Source organism: Opisthocomus hoazin, chromosome 2 (genome assembly GCF_030867145.1).
Source record: "Opisthocomus hoazin isolate bOpiHoa1 chromosome 2, bOpiHoa1.hap1, whole genome shotgun sequence".
Taxonomy (NCBI): domain Eukaryota; kingdom Metazoa; phylum Chordata; class Aves; order Opisthocomiformes; family Opisthocomidae; genus Opisthocomus; species Opisthocomus hoazin.
Genome location: NC_134415.1, coordinates 87,762,227 through 87,783,466, shown reverse-complemented (window position 1 = coordinate 87,783,466; position 21,240 = coordinate 87,762,227). Strand labels below are relative to the sequence as shown.

At 37.8% G+C, this 21,240-nt stretch overlaps 1 protein-coding gene across 5 annotated transcripts in view; it reads right to left on the bottom strand.

Annotated features, from left to right (window-relative positions):
* Positions 1–467: 467 nt before the first annotated feature.
* Positions 468–21,240, bottom strand: part of EPHA7 (EPH receptor A7) — a 175,342-nt gene continuing 154,569 nt past the window's right edge. For 3 of the 5 annotated variants that reach the window (XM_075414351.1, XM_009933318.2, XM_075414352.1), the window contains one exon: positions 468–8,007. In XM_075414351.1, the coding sequence (XP_075270466.1) occupies positions 7,812–8,007 (196 nt within the window). In that variant the 3' untranslated portion in view covers positions 468–7,811. Of the gene's footprint in view, positions 8,008–15,906; positions 20,931–21,240 lie in introns of those variants that run through there. The other 2 variants (XM_009933317.2, XM_075414353.1) reach the window with 1 other exon arrangement.

Below are 21,240 nucleotides of genomic sequence, written 5' to 3'. Positions count from 1 at the left end.
CTTGTTTCATCTGCAAGAATCTGCTCTTTTCTTTTGCTTTGATCCTTGCTATTTTTTCTGTAAATTATGCTTAAACTGTGTTTTCAACAGATGTTAGAAAAGAATATAGCATGAAGTTTTCAGAAAGAATGTGCTCCATATATTTTTGCAGATTAATTTTTTAACTTCTTGACAATATACAACACTTTACAGTAAGAAAATGGTAGATCTTCAATTGTCTAAACAAATTTCTGCTGGCCCTAATTACTGACATACAATTTTGAAATGGTATTATTATTCTGGAGATAGTTGTTTCAACATTGGACTAAAGCAGGGTTTAGCGTTCAAATTAATATTAATTATGGTTGACAACAGCGCATCTTCTTTTAAGTTTCACTTAGCTTAAATATTCAATGAAGCATATAGTCAACTCCTTGTATTTATTAGAAAACCTACCTCCAAACTGACCATCTCATTTTGTTTTCCTTGCTATTTCAGTTTTGATAAGAATTTCTGTCCACTGGTTAAATTGTAGAGATTTCCCTGGCTACTAATCTACATCTATGCATGTAACACGGGCAATAAACAGAAGGAGATGGAAACCAGTGTGCAGCAGAAAAACTATGACATACTTGCCATCACAGAAACATGGTGGGATGACTCGCACAACTGGAGTGCTGCAGTGGATGTCTATAAACCCTTCAGAAGGGATAGGCAGGAAAGGCGAGAAGGTGGGCTAACCCTGTATGTTAGGGAGAGTTTTGACTGTCTAGAGCTTCCTGATGGTGGTGATGGGGTTGAGTGCTTATGGGTAAGAATCAGGGGGAAGGCCAACAAGGCAGATATGCTGGTGGGAGTCTGTTATAGACCACTCAACCAGGATGAAGATACAGATGAAATATTCTGTAAGCAGCTGGGAGTAGTCTCACAATTGCTAGCTGTTGTTCTCATGGGGAACTTCAACTTACCAGATGTCTGCTGGAAATACAATACAGCAGAAGCAGTCCAGGAGGTTTCCTGAGTGCGTGGAAGATAACTTCCTGACACAGCCGCTGAGTTAACCAACTAGGGAAGATGCCCCATTAGACTTGTTGTTTGTGAAGGGAGAAGGACTTGTGGGTGGTGTGGTGTGGAGTTTTCGATTTTCAGAGGAGTAAGGAGGAGGGTGAACAGAACTGCTACCTTGGACTTCTGGTGGGCAGCCTTTGGCCTGTTTAGAAAACTGGTTGACAGAGTCCCTTGGGATGCAGTCCTGAAGGGCAGAGGAATCTAGGAAGGCTAGTGAAGGATAGAGAAGAAGTCTTATGTGGAATGGCTGAGCCAACTGGGGTTGCTTAGCCTGGAGAAAAGGAGGCTCAAATGAGACCTTATCACTCTCTACAACTACCTGAAAGGAGGTTGTAGCGAGGTGGGTGCCAGTCTCTTCTCCCAAGTAACAAAGGACAGGATGAGAGGAAATGGCCTCAAGTTGCATCAGAGGAGGTTTAGATCAGATATTAGGAAAAATTAATTCACTGAAAGGGTTGTGAAACATTGGAACAGGATGCCCAGGGAGATGATTGAGTCACCGTCCCTGGAGGTATTTAAAAGACGTGTAGATGTGGTGCTCAGGGACATGGTTTGGTGGTAGACTTCACTGTGTCAGGATAAGGATTGGACTTGGTGATCTTAAAGGTCTTTTCCTACCTGAACGATTCTATGATTCTGTTCTATGAAAGTGCAAACATATGTGTAGGCATTTATAAGCAAGAGAGAGCCTGAGCATAAAATAAATCAAGGCCCAAAATGACAAAGAAAAATCACAAACATAGGCTGTTCCTTTTATTTTAAAGACATCCTTTTTATATTTCTGCAGTTTGTAATAAACTGAGAATTTCTGTATTTCAGAGGTTTGGAAATAAACACTTTAAAAAAAGAGTTAGATTTCCATAAGTGGTTTCAAGTTGAATTGCCAGACTTTTGGAAACCTTAATGCAAAGTTAAGTTACAGGAAATGTTTTGCTTTTACAGAACTAGAGAAGATGATTCTTGTTTTTTTCTCTGAAGAATCAGTCTTTTCTTACTTCCTAAATTCTGGGGTTTTGGATTAGAATAAAAGATTGAACCAAATTCACCTTTCATTAATATAAATAGAGTTTACATTCAAAACGCAGCTAAAAAGACAGAAAAGTGTTAAATAGACATGAAGCAAACAACCAATGAAATGATGCAAGAACAAGCCTAAGTGAAGGTAAAACAAGGGCTAGAGACTGTACTGAAAAAGGACGTGGAAATCTGGTTTTTCGTCCCAGTTTACACAGAGAGAACAGAGATAGAAAGGGCCGGTGAGATGGGCTGTGAACAAGGAGTGAGCATTCCTAAAGGACCTGGTGAGAACACATGATAGCAGAACTGGCAAAAACGTTCATAATATGAAAGTTATTATTTAGAATTTTTTGACCAAGTTTAAAGCCACAGCCTTTCTACCAGTTCCTTCCTTTGTGTTACTGAGTATATTAGATCTCCTAGAAATAGCTTTACAGTTATTTGACATCAGTGCATAAAAATCCACTTTCTTTGCCATTTTAGCACTGTATAGAAAAAGAGTTGTACCTGCCCAGTACACACCAGGAAAGACTGGCTGATCTGGGATTTGTTATGAATTTTCCTCTAATCCCAGATTTTTGTTCACTCTTTTTTATTTTATTCCTGTCCGCCATTGTTACTTAATTAATATCTGTCAGTTAAAAAGCTGAACCCTTTAAAGTTAACATCAGCGATACAAAAAAATGCTGAAGCAGTGGAGAGACTAGGCCAACATATATGTTTAATAAACTGAGAAAGTAAGAAATTAATTAAAATGTGGGAACTAGCCTACATCAATATATATACTTAGATATAGATGACAGAGATTGAGATAGCTGTCTTTCAGGGTTTATTAATTTTTAAGACATTGCATGGCACTTTGATTTGATAGTTTATGGAGTCTTTTAATTTTTGGCCTATTAGTTCCCAAAGTTCTACCAACTCAGAGAAAGATTTACAGGCATCTTCACCATAATGGAATAGATAGAAATTCATAACACTTTCTCTAGAAACATCACAAATCTCCTCTGACAGCTTATTCTCTTTTGTCACTGGCCAGCTGAGTATATATAAGCTATAGCTTTTGAAAGAGTTACTTTTATAACTACAGAAAAATAAACACAGTACTACATATTTCTGCATTTTTTGAAATATAGGTAAGTGAAGAAGTTTCTAAAAAACAAATAAAAATATAAATAAGCTCTTAATTCCTTCTCTCAAATATCCTAGATGCAATTCAGCTTGAGAAACACTAAATGTCAGTCATCTCCCACTTATATCACCCACTTATTTCCCTCACTATGTCAGATTTCTGGTATGTTATGAATACTAATAACTCATAGGTTCTACTCACTTGTCTACAGTTACATACTCTCAGTATTCACATGAGGTAACATGGGTCATAACTTAATCCTTACGTAGACAGAGAATAGGTTTTGGAGATTTACTAAAATGCCATTTCAGTGAAATTAAGATATGGAACAAACGGAAATGTTTTCTTTTTACACAAGCAAATTTGACAGATTTGTTAATTCAGGGTTCAAATTATTCTCACTGCTTTCACATATTTTGACACAGACCCCAGCTTAGACCTGCACTGAAACAGAGGTGGCTAAAGGCAGCTTTGGGTGTTCACACTGACAGGGTAGTTCCCCTAAGTATACTCAGTTGTTGGCTAATCCTGAAAGTTCCATGTTTACTGGGATAGAGAGAAAGAGAGGGATTGGCACCTCAGCACTGTAGTTTGATGCTAGAGCTCACTGCCAGGAATAGTTGGATAAACAAGAGGAACAGCTGCTGTGGGAGAGATGCTGAAAGTCTCACCCCACATCACACTGTAGACCAGTGAGTTAGGCAGTGCTCAGAAATGTACCAATATCAGTACACCATTCACTTGTTTTATTTCCCCCAGCTGGCTCTTTCTCCAGTTCACTCAGACTGTTCTCGATATGCCAGTGTTGGTGGAGGCTGTTGCTAAACACCCAGCTGTCCTCTTTCAGTGTAGAAGGATGTGCCTAATCTGGGTTCATAGCTGCTGTGAGGAGGTGGGACATCGAAGAGGCTAAAGGCTATTCCTAAATGCAATTTATGGATCTAGCCCTTAGCAGTTTGTCACCCTGAATGTTGTATAACTACTCTGTCAGAAACAGTAAGCAATGAGCAGGTCTAAATTCTACTTTGAAAGTTCCCAATTAATAAAACATAAACAGCAATAGCTTGAAGACCTCCGTCCCCCATCCTGAAAAATGCAGAAGTGGATTATAGCAACTAGGCATTGAAGTGTGTGCAATGATTTCTGGACTGAGGCATGAATTAAAACAAAGTATTTAAGCAAAAGTACTTTTATTAGTAGTAAAGGGAAATGTGATATCTAAGAACTGTCAGATGATAAATTTTGATACAAAATTATTTTTAAAAGTTAAATCAGAAGCTGCCTGTAAGGAACTGCAAAATTATTTCACAATTTTGAATGCCATTGGCAATAAAGTGGTGATGCAATTTGATAAAGCAGAAAGAAATGCACAAGGGAAAATTAAGTCTGACTATACATACACAGGCAGGGACTACGAATTAACTATTGCTTAAGAAGAAAAAAATCATGAATTAATATTAGACAGCTCTCTGAAAACATGAAGTCAAGCATTCAGTATCAAGTAAAAATGTGAAACAGGATATTTGGATGATTAAGAAAGAAACTGTAAACAAAATAGAAAACATATATATATATATCACTGTATAAATACATCGTATCGCTATATCACTGTATAAATACATCATACACTCTTATGTTGAATAGTTCATGCAGCCCTGGACACTCTACTTCAGAAGAAAGAAGGGCAAGACAGAGAGAGAAAGACAGACAGAAGGAGGAAGTAAATTCACAGGATCTAGGACAAATTCAGACTATTAAACATAGTGCACCCCCTGATTTAGGAAGCGTTTGAACTGTACATATTGGATAGGGAGCCCTGAAGATGTCTGGAAGGCAACAGCTGAAGGTGTCTCTAATCTGTAGGGGAGGGGGACAGTGGAGGCCTTATAACAAGACTGTACCCCTACCAAGGCAGGACATCTGCTAGGTGCACAGGACTACGTGGACTTGTCGTTTGAGTCAGTGCAGCTATTCTTACTTTATGCACAACCAAGTGTCTTCTTGGAAAAGCTGATAGATAACAATAGGAAAGGATAGGTGGGAGAAGTATAAGCAAGGTTAAAAACAAATAAATAAAATTATAGGCAAAATAACCATCCTGTCCTTTATTCTCAGGATACATTACAACACTCTCTGTTTTTCAGCCTTTTTCCTTTAACATCACATGGCTACTGAGGTAGCTGGTATTAAATCCCTTCCCAGACTATCCAGTTCAGTGTCTGAACTAAGAAGGTAGGTCAAACTGCAGTTCTCAGAGGTTATGCCACCTTTCCCAATTGCAATTAGCTTTTTGTTTTTGGTAGCAGAGGGTGGAAAGGTGTCACACAGCAGAATCCTCCCTCGGGGCCAAAAGATCGGTACACATATCTTCCATATCTGCTATCATGCCAGAAGCAGGGGCAAAATTATGCAAAATCTGGAGCTTGGCTAAATATAATTAGTAGAAATTTTAACTATGTTTCAATATTGCTTATGCTGAGTCTATTATTGCAAAAAGTTGTGTGCAACTGAGTTAATGGGGTTCTTTCAAATCTGTAAAAATGATATGTAAAAAATTCTATGTTATGGAGAGATACTACAACACTGCTTTGTAATCTCTTTTTTTTAATGATACTTTGACTGCTATAAAACTTTGAGCTACATTTGATTGTAAGGGGATTTTAAGCAGGGTAGATTTTTTAAGTTGACGCCATGGCTATATGATTTAAATCCAGTATTATTTCAATAATGATGGAGAGAAATTACTGATGTGGGCCTGATTCATGAAGCACTGCTGAGCATTGTGTTATCTCTCTACACCTGCTATGTTCTTTAGTAGCTAAAGTTTCTACATTGACAGAGTAGGCCCTGTAAACTGCATTGGAAAAAGGGTACCCTGAGGTGACAAGAATTTAATTAACTTAAGCAAAGTTCAAATTGAAGACAATTAAAAAAATGTGCTTGGCTATTGCTGCCATTTGAGAATCCAGTAAGCCACCATTTGCCAAAATCTTCAAGCAGATGTTGGACAAACCCAACCAGTTAAGGATTTTCAATAATATTTCAGCTATGACTTTCAATTGTCTCCTCCTCACCTAGACAAATTATTTGAATCCTATCCAGACTCACTAAGATATTTTTAAATGAGGCCGTTGTCTCCACCAGACAATACTTAAATCACTCCACTGCTAGAAGAGACTAAAAATGGGCATCATATTGATAAGTTGTCACAACACTTGATATCACTCTGGTGTATATTCAAGATGAATGACTCATGCAAAGCTGTGTTACGCTAAAGCAGAAGAAAAATTTATCCAGTGTTGTCCTCTAAAACTTATAAGAAAAAATACTATACATCTGCCAAGCTATAACTACGTCTAAAACCAGTTTCACTGGAGACAGAAAGATCTGAGACTTTCCAGTTGCTTTCTGATAAACTTTCCCAGGCAAAATGGAAGATCTGTGAGGAGGATTTAAATGGAGACATAGTCTGCAACAAAAAAGTGACTTCCTGTAAGTAGATCTAGTTAATAACTTTAAAGAAGTTGACAAAATGCCTTTTCTCAGGGAGTAATAGAAACTGCTTTTGCTTTTTGCAACTTAATCATTAGACACATCTGATCATCGAAGCAGAGGAGAAGGAAGTGAGGAAGAGATTAGACTGGCCACTTTGTAGCTTTCGTACTCCTGAAGAATTCTTACCTTGGAACTCTGGGTAGTTTAAAATGTCTGACAGACTGAAAGTTTTCCAGTTTCCTCCTAAAAATAACATCAATTTTCTAGAAGGAAAAAAGAGGACCAGTCCAACATATTTCAAATAATTCCCAATTTTATCCGAAATTTTCATGAAAAGTTATAAAATGTATTTTTTTCAAAGAGCAAAATCTCCCTTCTATTTTTCTGTAATACTCAAAATTACTATTTTCAGGTTTGAAAGCAAATGTTTAAATATTTTTCTTCCCTTTTTCCATTTCACTGTGAATGTTATCATTTCTGCTTCTTTCTGATCTCAAATGCAAGGACATTTTAAGATGTCCGGGATTGGCTGGAGTATTACAATTTTGCTGAGCATTTCTCAGCATGGCCTATTTGTAAGTAGTGGCAAAGACTCTCATTGATTTGTCTGCATGAGCAAGGCTAACAAGGTGTTTTCTGCTGCTTGCTGCCAGCAGCAGCATCAGTAGGAGTAAATCTATATCATCCCAGCTTAAACGTCTTCCCCAGCAGGATCTTTGGAAATGTTTTATTAAGCTGCTTCTCCTTCTCCTTTGCTCTTCTATATGCATATTTGGTGTATAAGAGGGGAGCTAGAAAGATGGGGAAGCAGGGTTGTGTTAGTGTGAGGAGCTTCCAGGGCAGGCTTCCAGGGCAGCTTTGCTGGATCTTCTCTCCCTAGCAGCATCTCCATGTCCTGCTTCACCATCCTCCTGAAATCATCATGCTCTTCAGATGTGGTCTTTCATTCTTGGCATTAGTCATAATCCTCAGTTTGTCAGGTGTGTGTTCTGGCCTCTCCCATACACCTCTGTTTACTCTTCCTCCTGTTGTCAGTCTGTTCCTCCCTTCTTCTCCATTCCTTTCCATGCTTCTTTTCTACATTTCCATTTTCTAATCCCAACTATAGTCCTTATGCGCTTTAAAAAAATGCCTCATAGCGTTCACTGTGCCTCCAAACCAATCTCATGATCTTATGGTTATAACTCTTGTTTTGCTTCCCCTTTCTGCTTCCTTTGTCTCCTGCCATTATGTCATTTCTATTCAGGCTGTCATCTCTTCTGGAAAGGGATTTTTCTTGTTCTCTGTTTTGCAAAGCACCTGGCATGTTTTTGATTCTGTCAAACAAATAATAATAACAGATATGAAATTGGCAGTGCAGCAGAATCCTGGTATCAGGAAGTAATAGAGGCAAATTACACTATCATTGTCATTGCCATATACACACAGCTACTTGACAAAAATTCTTATCGACTAGCTAGGTAAACATCAATAAACCGAAAGATTCCCAAGCAAACACCTCTAACATGAAGGAAATGTAGCTGTGTTTCGTGTCGGATCTCCGCGAGCCACAGGGTTATATTTGACAATGTCAGTATTAGAAATAAAGGACATAAATGAATGAGGTGTAGTTTTTCAGATGGGTGTCTGGGGATAAAATTAAGGACTGGGAGAAGATGTAGATAACTCAGAGAATCAGGAAAAGAGTGGAATGGGTGTGTTCAATTTAAACTCTGCTTAACTGGAAAAGCATACAAATGGTAGCTAAATTCTAGCCTGTAAACTAATAAAGTAGACTCTTTTAGCCTGATAGTATCAGAAGTTCTCAGTATTGCTGAAGAATCTTGTAAAACATTTTAACTGATTTGTCTCAGTCATTAAATGATATTAGGCACCTCAAGACAATGTTTATGTTACTTGTGTTGCCAGAAAAAAACCTGGGTTTTAAAAAAGAAAAGGAAAGAAAAAGATGTGGATTTTACTGTACATTTAGTGACAGGCTAGCCATATGAAATCACTGAAATAATGTAGCATTAGGACTAATGGATTTAGGCCAGGACTGAACAGAAATTATTTTACATATGGTTAGCAACCTCTTAACTAAATTATTTGAAAATTACTTAGAGAAAAGCAATTTATTACAGACTTCGAGACAAGCCAATGTAACACTAATACTAAAGGAAAACAAATCAGCAGAGGACTGTCCTCCTGCCATAACAACCAATATTGTTATAGTTGATTCCAAAGTTTTATCTGTCCTTCCAGCACATGGATTAGATTATTTAACAGTGTGAATCAAAGGGAAGATACTTGTTGAAGAGAAGAGCATTGTTCATACATTGTAGCATACCATAGATCTCTGTCACCAAACTGGACAAAATGGGAGCAGATGTTTTATGACGTGCTGAGAAGAGGATCTGACAATATTAATAGACATACTGTCTCAGGCTTAATAAAAAAAAAAAAAAGCTAGAGGAAGCAATCTGATGGAGGGAAGGAATGTTTTTTTCTGTCTCTAGTGTAGTGTCTTAGGGACTGATTATACATATTAACTATGCTAAATCTCACTCCTATCAGTTTTTTTCGCACCTGCCCTTTGAAACCCTAGTAATGCAAGGAATGTGTGAGAAAAGAATGCAGAAAAATGGAACTCTGAGGAGAAATCCTTTCCAAAAGTAAGACTTTTTTGATTCTGACAGTTTCTTTTTACTACTTTGAAAGCAAGTAAGTCTTTGAATTAGTAAAAATGATTGACATGTGAATTTACTCAAAGTTAAAAGCAAATGGTTGTCACAAATACACTTAGATGCATAGGTATTTAAAACCTTAGGTTACATTTATATTGGCTCTGTCTCTACTGACATTTTTTGGCCAGCCCCAGGACGAAGGCCTCTGGATCAAGAGATTCACTTGAGAGTGTACATATACCCTGGACTGTGGCACGGCTTTACTCTGGGCTGCACCTGGTTCTCACTGCCAAGTACTAGTTTCACCAGAAGCAGAGACCAGGTGCAAGCTATCAAGTATGAAACACCCACAAATGTGAGATGAGGATCCCTGTGTGACACACGGCGAATCGGTTTGATAATTTCCTTGCATCTGTATGACCTAGCTATTCGTTATCATAATGCTTTGTTTTTATCTGCCCTGTTGTCCAGTGTCATTTCAGGCCTGAATTAGATACTCTGTCTCCCTGGAAAGAGAGCGAAACTTAAAACACTTTGGAGAAACTGAAGGTCAGTCAAAGACAGTGGATAAACCAGATGACAAGCCCTGCTGAGGTAAGGATAAGGCTTCAGTTCTTGGTAGGGGTACCTGTATAGTTGGATTTAATACTCATTTACGCAGTCTCTGATGCACGTCAAGGGCATACCTGTAGTCAATAATGGGACAAAACTAGCACACGCACAAGTTACCAACCACACCATAACTTCCACAGAAAGGAATCATAGAATCACAGGTTGGAAAAGACCTCTAAGATCATCAAGTCCAACCATCTGCCCAACACTACAATGCCTACTAAACCATATCCCAAAGTGCCACATCTATACCTTTTTTAAACACCTCCAGGGATGGTGACTCCACCACCTCCCTGGGCAGCCTATTCCAATGTCTGAACACTATTTCCATAAAGAAAGTTTTCCTAATATCCATTCTAAACCTCCCCTGTTGCAACTTGAGGCCATTGCCTCTTGTCCTATCGCTAGTTACCTTTGAGAAGAGACAAACACCTGCCTCACTACAACCTCCTTTCAGGTAGTTGTAGAGAGCAATAGAACTAGTTCTCAGAGTGTCTTGGGTATGCTATCATGTATTCCACCAGTAGATCTGGAGATGTCCTGAGGAAACTATTTTCAGGAATTCACAGGCCCAAACTTTCTCTGAAAGTAGGTGCCTAAATTCACCCTTTCAAGAGGAAACACGTTAAAGAATCAAAGACATGATATGAAATTTATCTAAAAGTTGAGTAATTGCAGAATGATATGGGAAAGTGTGGTGCCTGCAGACCAAGAGATTAGCTTTTCCGGGACATAGACAGGCCACTCAACTCCTTCCATGAAAAAACTCCATTTTGCTCAGAACAACAGTCTCCTCATTCCCATACAAGTGGTTTAACATCAATTTCAGAGTAAGAGGGAGGGGATTTCTGGAAGGGAAATGTTCTTCAGGAAAGGAAGAGGTTGTACACTGCAGGAAGGAATTTCAGAGGTAATTTTGGATTAGGCTTAGCCTAAGCAACCTTTTCCCAGGCAAGCAGCTGCAGCTCAAAGTGTTTGCCAATGTATGAACACCTACAGAGTCTCTCCCTTCCCACACAGATGTTTAAAGTATTATGTTGGCCTTCTTATACCATCTTCCCACAGCCTAAAGCTGTAGACTGAGTCTTACTCTTTCTATGCCTTTCTCATCCAAGACATATGCAAAGTTTCTCAGGAAAGAAGTAGGCCCTTCATGAAATCACAGGAAAAATAAGGTGAGCTTTCTGGAAACACAGGTAAAAGGATGTCAGATAGGTGTTACATTTCCGTCAGCCATGTGCCCTGAACTATGGGTAACCACAATTCAGCTGTCAATAAATATTAGGGGAGTCAGTCTGTTGGGTTGCTGTGGCATTTATGCTAGATAAGGAGATAGAGTGAGTTCAGGAACAGCTGGATGTCACCTCTGCTAGATATGTCCATACTTTCAGAAAATGGCTTCTGTCAATTTACATCATGTTCATTTGCTTACTGGTAATCACTGACCATAGCTAACAAAGGCTTACACCATCAAAAGACCTTAAATACAAAAATGGTAGCAATGACACAGTAGAACTTATGGTCTAAGCACTGCCAAATATAATATTCTGTTTTGCAAAAGTGTGCTGCAATGGCTTAACAACAGGCGTACAGATGCATAGCGTATTCTAAAATACGTGGTTTCTGTTTCTCTGCTACGTAAAGTGAAGCACTGTTAATTTAGACCTGAAAATTCCTCCTTAAATATCATGCAACCACTTGTAAAAGCATTATTAAATATATAATAGCCATTCCTCTATGATTTTAAATTTAAATAACTTCACAGCATCTGATGTTAACAAAAAAAAAAAAATACAGCTTTTCACAATCCTGTTTCAAAATGCAAGTGTAAAAATGGTATTAGCTGCTTTGAAGGCTTATTTTACAAGGATTTTTTTTTCCTTTTTCACAATTATTAAGATACTTTGCTATTCTGAAAGCAGGTAATATTTCTAGGGACTATCTTCATTGTTTTTCAGCAAATAATTCAGAAGCAGATAACACAGGTAAAGCATTAGTTTCCATATGATTTTCATTAATCCAGCTATATTCATTTCATAAAATCCGTAAGAAGTAGACTTATAATAGTATAAAAGAATGAGATTTTTTTCTCCATTCATTATGGGGAGCATAAAATCATATAAGTTAACTCTTTCTTCCCTCTGCCCTGAAATAGTGCCCTCAGCAGGTGTTTTGGTTTCTGCCTTTCAGCTCCCTCTTAGCCAACAGAAAGATTTGGATATTATTTCAAACGTATTCCATTAGTTTGTATCATTGGTGTTACTGGGAAGCTTGCATGTAAGCCTGGATGATTCAGCTGTTCTGTATTCAGCATCACCTTCACTCCCCCCCCCCCCCCCCTATCCCCGCCCCCTTTTGTTTTTGTTTTATTTTGTTTTGACCAACAGTAATGACTTCTGCACTTCGAGTGCAGGTCACTTGGAGCGATCTCTGTGACCCAGATTTTATTTGTCATAGATAGATGTTGCATTTGTTGTTGCTGGGGTACTAAATGTTCCTTCCTCACTGTCATCTTCTACTTACCTCCCAGTGAAGCATGGGTGCTGCTAGGTAAGTATTAATGACTAATGTCAGCTGGGGAGAAACAGAAGTAGAGTATAATGCAAAAAATAGTTTCCCTCCTCATGGCTGGGGAAATATCTCTCAAAAGCCAGAGGCATTTCTGCACAAGGAAACAAACTTGGACATCTGCAGAGGGAGTTGGGTGTTATGATAGCAAAGCAACTACCACAAGAAAGATAGTGTCTGGAGGACTGGAATGTACACCCCCATGTTAGACAAACAGTTTTATTGGAGATGAGGCAGCTTATGACTGAGATTTGCAACAGAGAGCACACAGTCTATCTGAGATGCTTTTGGCAGCAAGTAGGAAGTGTCAAAGAGGGTTTGCCTCTTACACAAGTTTCGACAATGTAGGCACTGAGACAATTATTTCTCTTGAAAAGAGCACTACAAAGAAATGCCTGAAAGATTTTTTCTTTTCTCTTACCTGACTCTCTTTCCTCCTTTTGACAGTGGGTGAACTGGAGTGTTTAGGGAAGTTATATACTACGGTGCAGCCTTTCTCTCCACAATACCAATCAATCAGTTGTCCACAGTACTGACATCCAGTAGTATTAAAGGAAAATCCTCATTAGGAATCCATCTCAGTGCCTTGCTGGCCCAATTTCTTCCTGTAGGCATAGTGGCCTAGATTTGGATCTAAGCCTGTCTTCCTTTCCAGCAGCCCATAAGGGTACAAACACTGGTTGCTGCAGAAGATGACACTTATTTTATATAGAGTAATATAGGGAAGTATTTAAATAGCTACCTGAGCATAAGAACTGGGAGAGAGACCTGGGATGAAATGGGCTTAGGGCAAGGGCTCTGCACCACAGAGATCCAAAAAGAGAAATACAAAGGTTTCCCAAAGTCACCCATAGGTCCACCACCTCCCCTCAAGCCTCTCCTTTTGCACCCAGAGAGTCCCCTCTCTCCACCCAAATCCATTCTCATTTTCTATTGTCTGGACTCATGTTACTCTTCCACTGACCCCACATGGAAGCACCAGCACTGCCAAGAACAAACAATAAATGGTAAAGTCTTGGTCTAATTCTGTTCCAGGATTAATTTCTTATTTGTTTATTCTTATGGACTCCAAGATTTTGCATTTGTGGACTAGTTTCATTGACAGGATATCTGATACCTAGAAAGCTCCATACTTTGGTAAGTAGAATGTTTTACAGGGTGTGAAAGCTGCACACACAGACTTCCCATTGACCCACATTTTTCAGTTTCTGAACAAAATCTTAACCACCACTCACATACTGCCATTTCTGAGTGGTCTTCAGGAGATATCTGTATGATTTTACTAAGTTTATTCCAGGGCAAATCAGATTTCTCATGCAATTTACTATGTGCAACCTCAGTGAGAGAACACCTTTAATTTACAACTATGACTGAAAAGAATGCCTTAGAGAGAACTAATCTGAGATGCCTGTACCTTCTTACTCTGAAGATACACATGCATTCTTGGCATAGGCTGGTAGGTCCCTGAGGAAAGGAAATCGAAACAGCAGACATCTTAAAAACAGATATGCAGCCCTTCAGGAAGCTAGTGGAAGCTGGCATAGTAAGACAGGTTGAATGATAGCCACAGAATTGCCTGAATATTTTTCCTGCAGACATGAAATGCAAGGGATCAACATGGATTCATTCTATCAATCATTCTTCAGTCTAGCCTTTTTCAAGCCAGATTTGGATGTCCTAGTAAAACTACTGGATGATTTTTCTTCTCAGTGAGACAGCATCTTTGGAGTACGAAGTTTGTTTCTTTGTGTAAGAGATAAACTCATTTTTTTTCTTGGTAATTCTAAGGAATTAAGCAGAAGATAATTTCTATTGCACTTCATAGACCTTACAGACTCCTCGGAGTTCTCTCGTGGTTTTTTTTGGCACAAAAGAGGAAGGCTTTACTTATGGTCTTGATGCTATAATGTCTCCAGTTTATAAATTATTTGAAATACCCAGAGTCATGGAACTCTAATGCCAGTAGCTCATATAAGTCTTTGGGCATAGCTATGGCTTAAGTACTGAGTGTGGTTTTCAGTGTTAGCCGTATTCTGATTCATCAGATGACCTCTAAGTTGTAAGTTTTTCATCATTAGTATTAATTATTATTAGCAGCATAGTTCTACAATTGGTTATTTAGTTCAATTAAATGTAAAAGCCTTGGTCCGTGAATGAATAGATTTTCTGTTCCTGATTTAGCTCTTCTGGCTCTAGCCATTACATCTTGTTTCATCCAAGGTTCATTTGGCTGGCTACACAAGTTTTGCAATGCTGTATCGCATCTTTTTTGAAGTCTATCAAGACATCAACTATTTTTTGACTTGTCATTCTTTTTTAGTTACTCTAATTAGACATTAATTTCTTGCAATTTGTATTGTATTAGTGCTAAAATCTGCTATCATTACCCTAAAAATAAAGAAAACTACTCTAAAACCTTCTGAGAGTAAGTATCAGCGGTTAAATGTTCTATTTTTCAGGATTTTAATGTAAAATTCTCCTTTCATGTCTCTTTCAAGTCTGATTGAATGAGCTATATATTACCAGTTGCTTTCCCATCTGTCTCAATTTAGTTTCTTTGACAAATTCCAATCTGGCTTGAGGAAAAATCAGAGTACTGAAACCACTCCACATTACATTATTAGGTATATTTTATTAACAGTACCTCTTTACTTAAACAAAAAATCTCCACACTCCTTAACTCCGCTGCCAGCAATGTCTTGCAGAGCCCTATGACTTAGACTCATACATTCTGAATGGCGTCACACTCCACTCTTTCCATTCACTCCCATCTTCTGACTTTTCACCAGGTACAAAAGTGAGAGCTTTCCTCTTTAACCTTTAATTTTTCATAATCTCACTGCACATAACCTACACGGTCTGTGTATATAACATATATACAGCATATAAAATCCACATGATTCCTTTCACTTTCAAGCTGCCTGACCCTTACTCACCCTGAAAGTGCTCTGAGAATTTTTTGGATATTATAGGTGCACTAATTTTGTCCCTTAGCCTGTCCCAGCACACTTTACTCTAAATGTGTGTGTTAATTATCCTAAATTAAAAATCTCACAAAACCAAATCCAGAGAGGAAAAAATTCCCACAAATGTAACTTGCATTCCTTCACTACTTTTTTGTTAGGATATTGCAGATTTTATGCCTGTGGTTTAATCTCTTATATTCTTCAAATTCCGATGTGGAATATGTTACAAAAGTCGTGAGCCCGGTCATACTTTGAGTTTAACAGGTCATTTGTTGGACTGGGTTTTTCTGTCTTTGTTTTTGAGGGTTTTTTCCCCAAATTTTTTATTCCTCCCCCCCCCCCCCCATCATTCCTTCCCAGGCCTTTCTGCAGGAAATTTAATTACAGAACTGCCTATTCCCAAGTAAACAGAAGGCTGCACTATGCAAACAATAAAGATTTCTGTGTAAAAGTAATTGTTGGCTAGGTTTGACAACCCTTAAGGGAAAAGGAGAGAAAATATAGGCTGCTGCCCAGAATTTCTTGTTTTACTAGAAATCAGTTTGAGGCTAAGACTTTTGAGTAGTCTTGTGAACCCCAAATCTACCATCTGCAAGTCCATCCCAAGTTAGTGGGGGAACTGTTTCTACATATCAGTTAACGTTAATCCATCAGAAGTACAATCCTAACAGGTACTGAACATGCAGAAACCTTGCTGTGCTAGTTGCTCAGCAAATCATAGCACCAACTGCCTGAATAACCCTGTAGCACCTGCTGCCAGAATTACTGTTGGGCAAGAATTTTTATTGTGCTTTTCTTTAACTGGGCTTGTCATCTTGTCTGGGAACTTTTCTCTTCCACAAGTATGTCAAATGTCACTTGTCACATCAAACAAACAAACCAACCAACAAAACCCACCAAAAAATCAAATGCATTTGATGAGCATATCAGTTTCTAACTGTATGCAGGGAAGTAATTCATTAAGGATGTGTTAGCTCTAACTTGTCACATATACATTTTTAGAAGGTGAAATGACCCAGTTTTGGCTGAGTTGGCCTTCTCGCACACAGCCAGTGGACTGCTTCATGCCATTGCTGGGCAACAGAAAGTCATCTGAACCCTCCCGTGGGACAGAGTGTCTTGGCATTGCTTGGTGTCATGGCAGTAGTGACATAATCACTGTCTCAGTAGTAACCTGAAAGTCGCAGAATTTAAGTAATTCTCAAAATTGCTATATATTAATTATTTAGAAAGTTAAGGACAAATTATTATCTTTTTTTATTTCAACTACTAACCATTAAATGTAAAAAAATACCACCAACCAAACAAAAATACACCCCTTCATCTCCCACATTAAAGCAATAGTTTTTTTAATATTCAAAACAGTGGATACTATTTACCATGTATTACTACTAGTGAAGAAAAGCAAATTTAATTTAAAATCATTTCTTCAAACCCCCTCAGTGGATGCCAGATAACTCCAGCTTAAACAAATATAAAAAATCTCATTTTAAATGGAGAATAATACAGACAGAGCTCAATTATTGCGATATTAAGGGCAACATTCAATTTGAGATATATTTAAGCATCTTTGCCTCCTGGAGATTTTTACATGACAAGGCTTTAGATAAACATTTTTTTTCAAACAGCAACTATCATATCTGATCACATAACCTCTGGACTGAAGCAGTATGTCAGCAAATATTTCTGATTATTTAAAGTATTAAATAACTGTAATTTACTAGGCAGGTCTTCCTCAGAACAATCACATTTTTTTTTAAGAATTAATACTCATATACAGCATTTAGATCATCTTTTACAAATCTGTGAATGAAAAAAAATAAATCACCTCTCTGTGATAAAGCCCAGTTTGAATACATTCTGGGACATCCTAGCAGTGGAAGAGCTGCCTTTCTACAACACTCAGCTTACGGGGGAAACTGTAGCAGCCAATGACACATAGGGTAGGAATCACCTCACCTAACTTTAACTATCTAGACATTAGATGCCTAATTTAAGCTAATCATCTTGGGTCCCTCTATAGGTAATGGAGATAAGCATTCGCAGAGGGAGATTCATCCTGCTTTGTCTTAGGCATCTCTCTTTTAGATGTTTGTAGATGGATAAAGCCAAGAAAGATCAGCCTCATTGACAGCCTCATAATCTGTTTTCTTTAGTGATGTACAATTTCCAAATTCAATGAAATTAAGCTAGAACTGAGATAATTGCTTTGTTTCATCAATTAGCCTTGAATTCTCCCTCCGACTGAACTTTTTCTTCAGTTCCTCCCATGAGCATCAACATCCTCTGGCAGTTTATTTTTCTTACACTGGACTATGTTTTCCTGGAACCTGGGGAACTGCAATCAACATGAATATGTTGCTGTTCTACCAGTCACAAATTCATTTACATGCATGTGCTCTAAATTGCAGTAACGTTCTGAACAGATAGATACGCTAGGAGTATTGATAGCTATTGTGCTTTCTGGGTCTGCTTTACCACTTTTCTATGTGTAACAATCTGTGGCAACATTAAGGCAGTCAAGGTGTATAGATGAATACTAAAGTACATTTACTATTCAAATAAGGTAGCTTAAATCAAACAAGGAAAAATACGGAAGAAATAGCATTAGGGCCCTCACTTCCACATGTGTGAGCCCAGGTCACCACACATGCTTCAAGCCCTCTGTGCTTCAGAGTATTGAACGAGTCCTAAAGGCGAAGCCTGGCCTCAACTCTCTTGCATTTAGGGTTCGTGGGTTCTCAGCAATACCAGCATTGCTGCTTCTCACCTTTAATCACTAAGCCCTTAGAAACAACAGCCAAGATTATAGGGAAGCGGGTGTCTGAACTTAGACTCCTAAATTCATAGCTGGGTGCCTAAAGCAGCAGCAAAACTGACAAGCACCCTGTGCAGTTGCCCACAGATGCTCACCCCAGTAGTGAGGCACTTAGCATTTTTATATGTCATAACACAAGATGGAGGTTTATTAATTAAGAGTGTTCCAATGGTTACTTGAAGTGCCTTGGCCAAGTGCTTGTGTGCACTAATTTCATTATGGGGTGTGCAGTCTACTCTGCATTTTACTTCTACAGCATTTTTAGAAAATTAATTTTAATAGTTAAAAAACCATCTTGGGCTGCATACATGAAAATAACTCAATTTCTAGTGAATGACAATCTAATATGAAATAAGAATATTCACCTTTTTTCCTTACTCTGCCCAAATCCAGGCAATAAATTAGGCTTCTCAGCATGACTGTAAAGTGCTGTGAATTGTATAAACAATCATATATGGACACTGAAAAATAACCCTTATGCACATTGCATTATAGTTCCAAAAATATATTTACAGTCTATTACAAAGATTACAAATGGAAGTGTCTATGTAACGGGATTATGCTAGTTAAAAGCTTTTTACAGATTTTCTTCAACAAAGGCAGGGAGGACAAAAACTTAGTATAACCAAACTGATTTTTCTAACGAAACAAATAAATAAAATAACAAATATAACACTGTACAGTCATCGAAAAAGGGGGAGGAAAAGGAGGGGGAAAATGATGCATTTCAGTTTCTGATAACTATCTTTGGTCCTAAATGTGGGAAAACACATTATGTAGCACTGAATATACATGTTTGTTTGTGATGCTCTGCAAGTAAAATAGAAAAATATAGTGCATTTTCAATGTATTCAGAGCTCACTACACATAAATGTGTGTACAAAACAAGACAGTATAAATAAAATTTACAAGTTTTACAAAGGAACATTTACAGGGATTTTCTTCTGTTTTTGTTTTTTTTGTGTGGATGCCCACATTATCAAACAAGACCAATTTATGACTGATCCCTGGGATCTTTCTCTATCAAAATCAATAGAAGCAGCCCAATTCTCTTTGGAAGTACAGCATTTCATTGCTGGGGTAGTTCACAATTTTCAGATTTTTTTTGAAGCATTTCTCTCTGGCTCATATACATTCCTGCAATCTCTGTAAAGACACTGTTCATTATTGCTTATGGTAGTAAAATATTTTAATAAAAAAAATCATATATAAGTAAATGTTGTAAAAAGATATTCCATTGAGCAACTACTCTTGCATCTATGTTCCTGATGAATGACAGTTTTGTCTGTGTGATCACACACATGCATGTTTGTTCAGAGCAGCAAAAGCTTGTAAAAAACCTGAAAATTTTGAACTGCCCCTTGACTCATGCTCTACTGTTCTCATATAAAATCTATGTCCTTATTCTGACAGCTGGACTGCATACGGCTTAAACTCATATAAAATATATGCTAGCTATTTCTCTCAGATTTGCTAATGCAGAGTATTGAAAAAAAAAGTGATGTGCTCAGATTAAATGGTTTAGGTAACACTGGAGAACTACACCCATGTTCTGAGACACTCCTACAATCACTTGTCCATTCAATGAAGTGTCTCAGCAGGTCTACAGTTGTAGATCTACATCTTTGAATATATCTCACTTTAACTGTAATGCATTAAAATAATCTTGCAAACAATTTGCTAAAAGTGCCTAGAACTACTTAGGGGTCATTATTGCTTTTCTTTTCTGTTTTCTTTTTTTTTTTTTTTCTCTTTTATTTTCTTTTAAAAGATAGCATATGTGTAATCTTAAAAAATTCTTTAAAAAATATCAGAGCTCTTGGCAACTTGCGTTTTCCTGACTCCCTGCCAATTAGCTAGCCATGTCAATACAGTGCTGATTTAACAAATGTAAATGGCACAAAAGGATACCAAAGTTCGGACAGACATACATTGCTTGGTCATGCTTCTTAAATCTCTAGGAATTCAAATGATCCTTCAGAGGTACCCAGTGTAGTAATGTGTCATAGAATTAGCACTAAAAAGGTCCAAAGATATAAACATCATACTAAAAGAAAGTCTTTATGAAGAATAAACACAAATAATTAAAAAAAGATTCAGAAATCACAGATTTAAGGAAAATATTTTGTTGAATTCAACAATCATATCATGATTTTATCTGACAAATATATTCTTTTTAAATTTTTATGTACATTTAAAAAGTCTATTAGATAAAAAGGAGGTTAGAGAGCTCAAGGTGTTTGTATGTTTATTCAGGTAGTACTTTGTTTATTGTCACTGCTGTTTTCCTTGCCACCACTGGTGGATCCTAATTCCCTTTTCATAAATTCTGGTGGCACTTAGGAGTTCAAGTCTGTAGGTGCTTCTTGTAGCTCTTCTATTCACTGCAGGAAGGACCCAGGAAATCAAGTGTCTTCTAGCAGCACTTCATATATATTGAAGGCCAGTGCTGTTCTCTCAGTCTGTCACCTCCCTCATAAGGGAGAAATGTCTATCACACTTGGATGCCAGTGCCGTGTAAATGTAGCATTTGTGCTCTCATAGTCTGAATGCTGCTCATGATTTTCTTTTGATGACCAACCAACGTGATCCCTAAACTCATCACATCCCTGGGGAAGATAAATGCGTACATTGTTAATTTTTCAACTTAGACTGCTATTGTATGGTATTCAACTGTGAGTCAAAGCTATGTAGTAGTCTGGGCTACAGGTTTCTAACAGTGAAGCTACACTGGAACATTAGCTCAGTACTGTGAAGTTCATATAGGCACTGTTCAAATTCTTAGTAAGGAGTGTAATTACATGGCAAGTGTCATGTAATTACACGGCATGTGTCTCCACATCTGAGAATGAGGCCAGCACGTTTTGTACTATGATAATCTTTTGTTGTGGCCTTTAAGGACACCCGAAAAAAGAGACA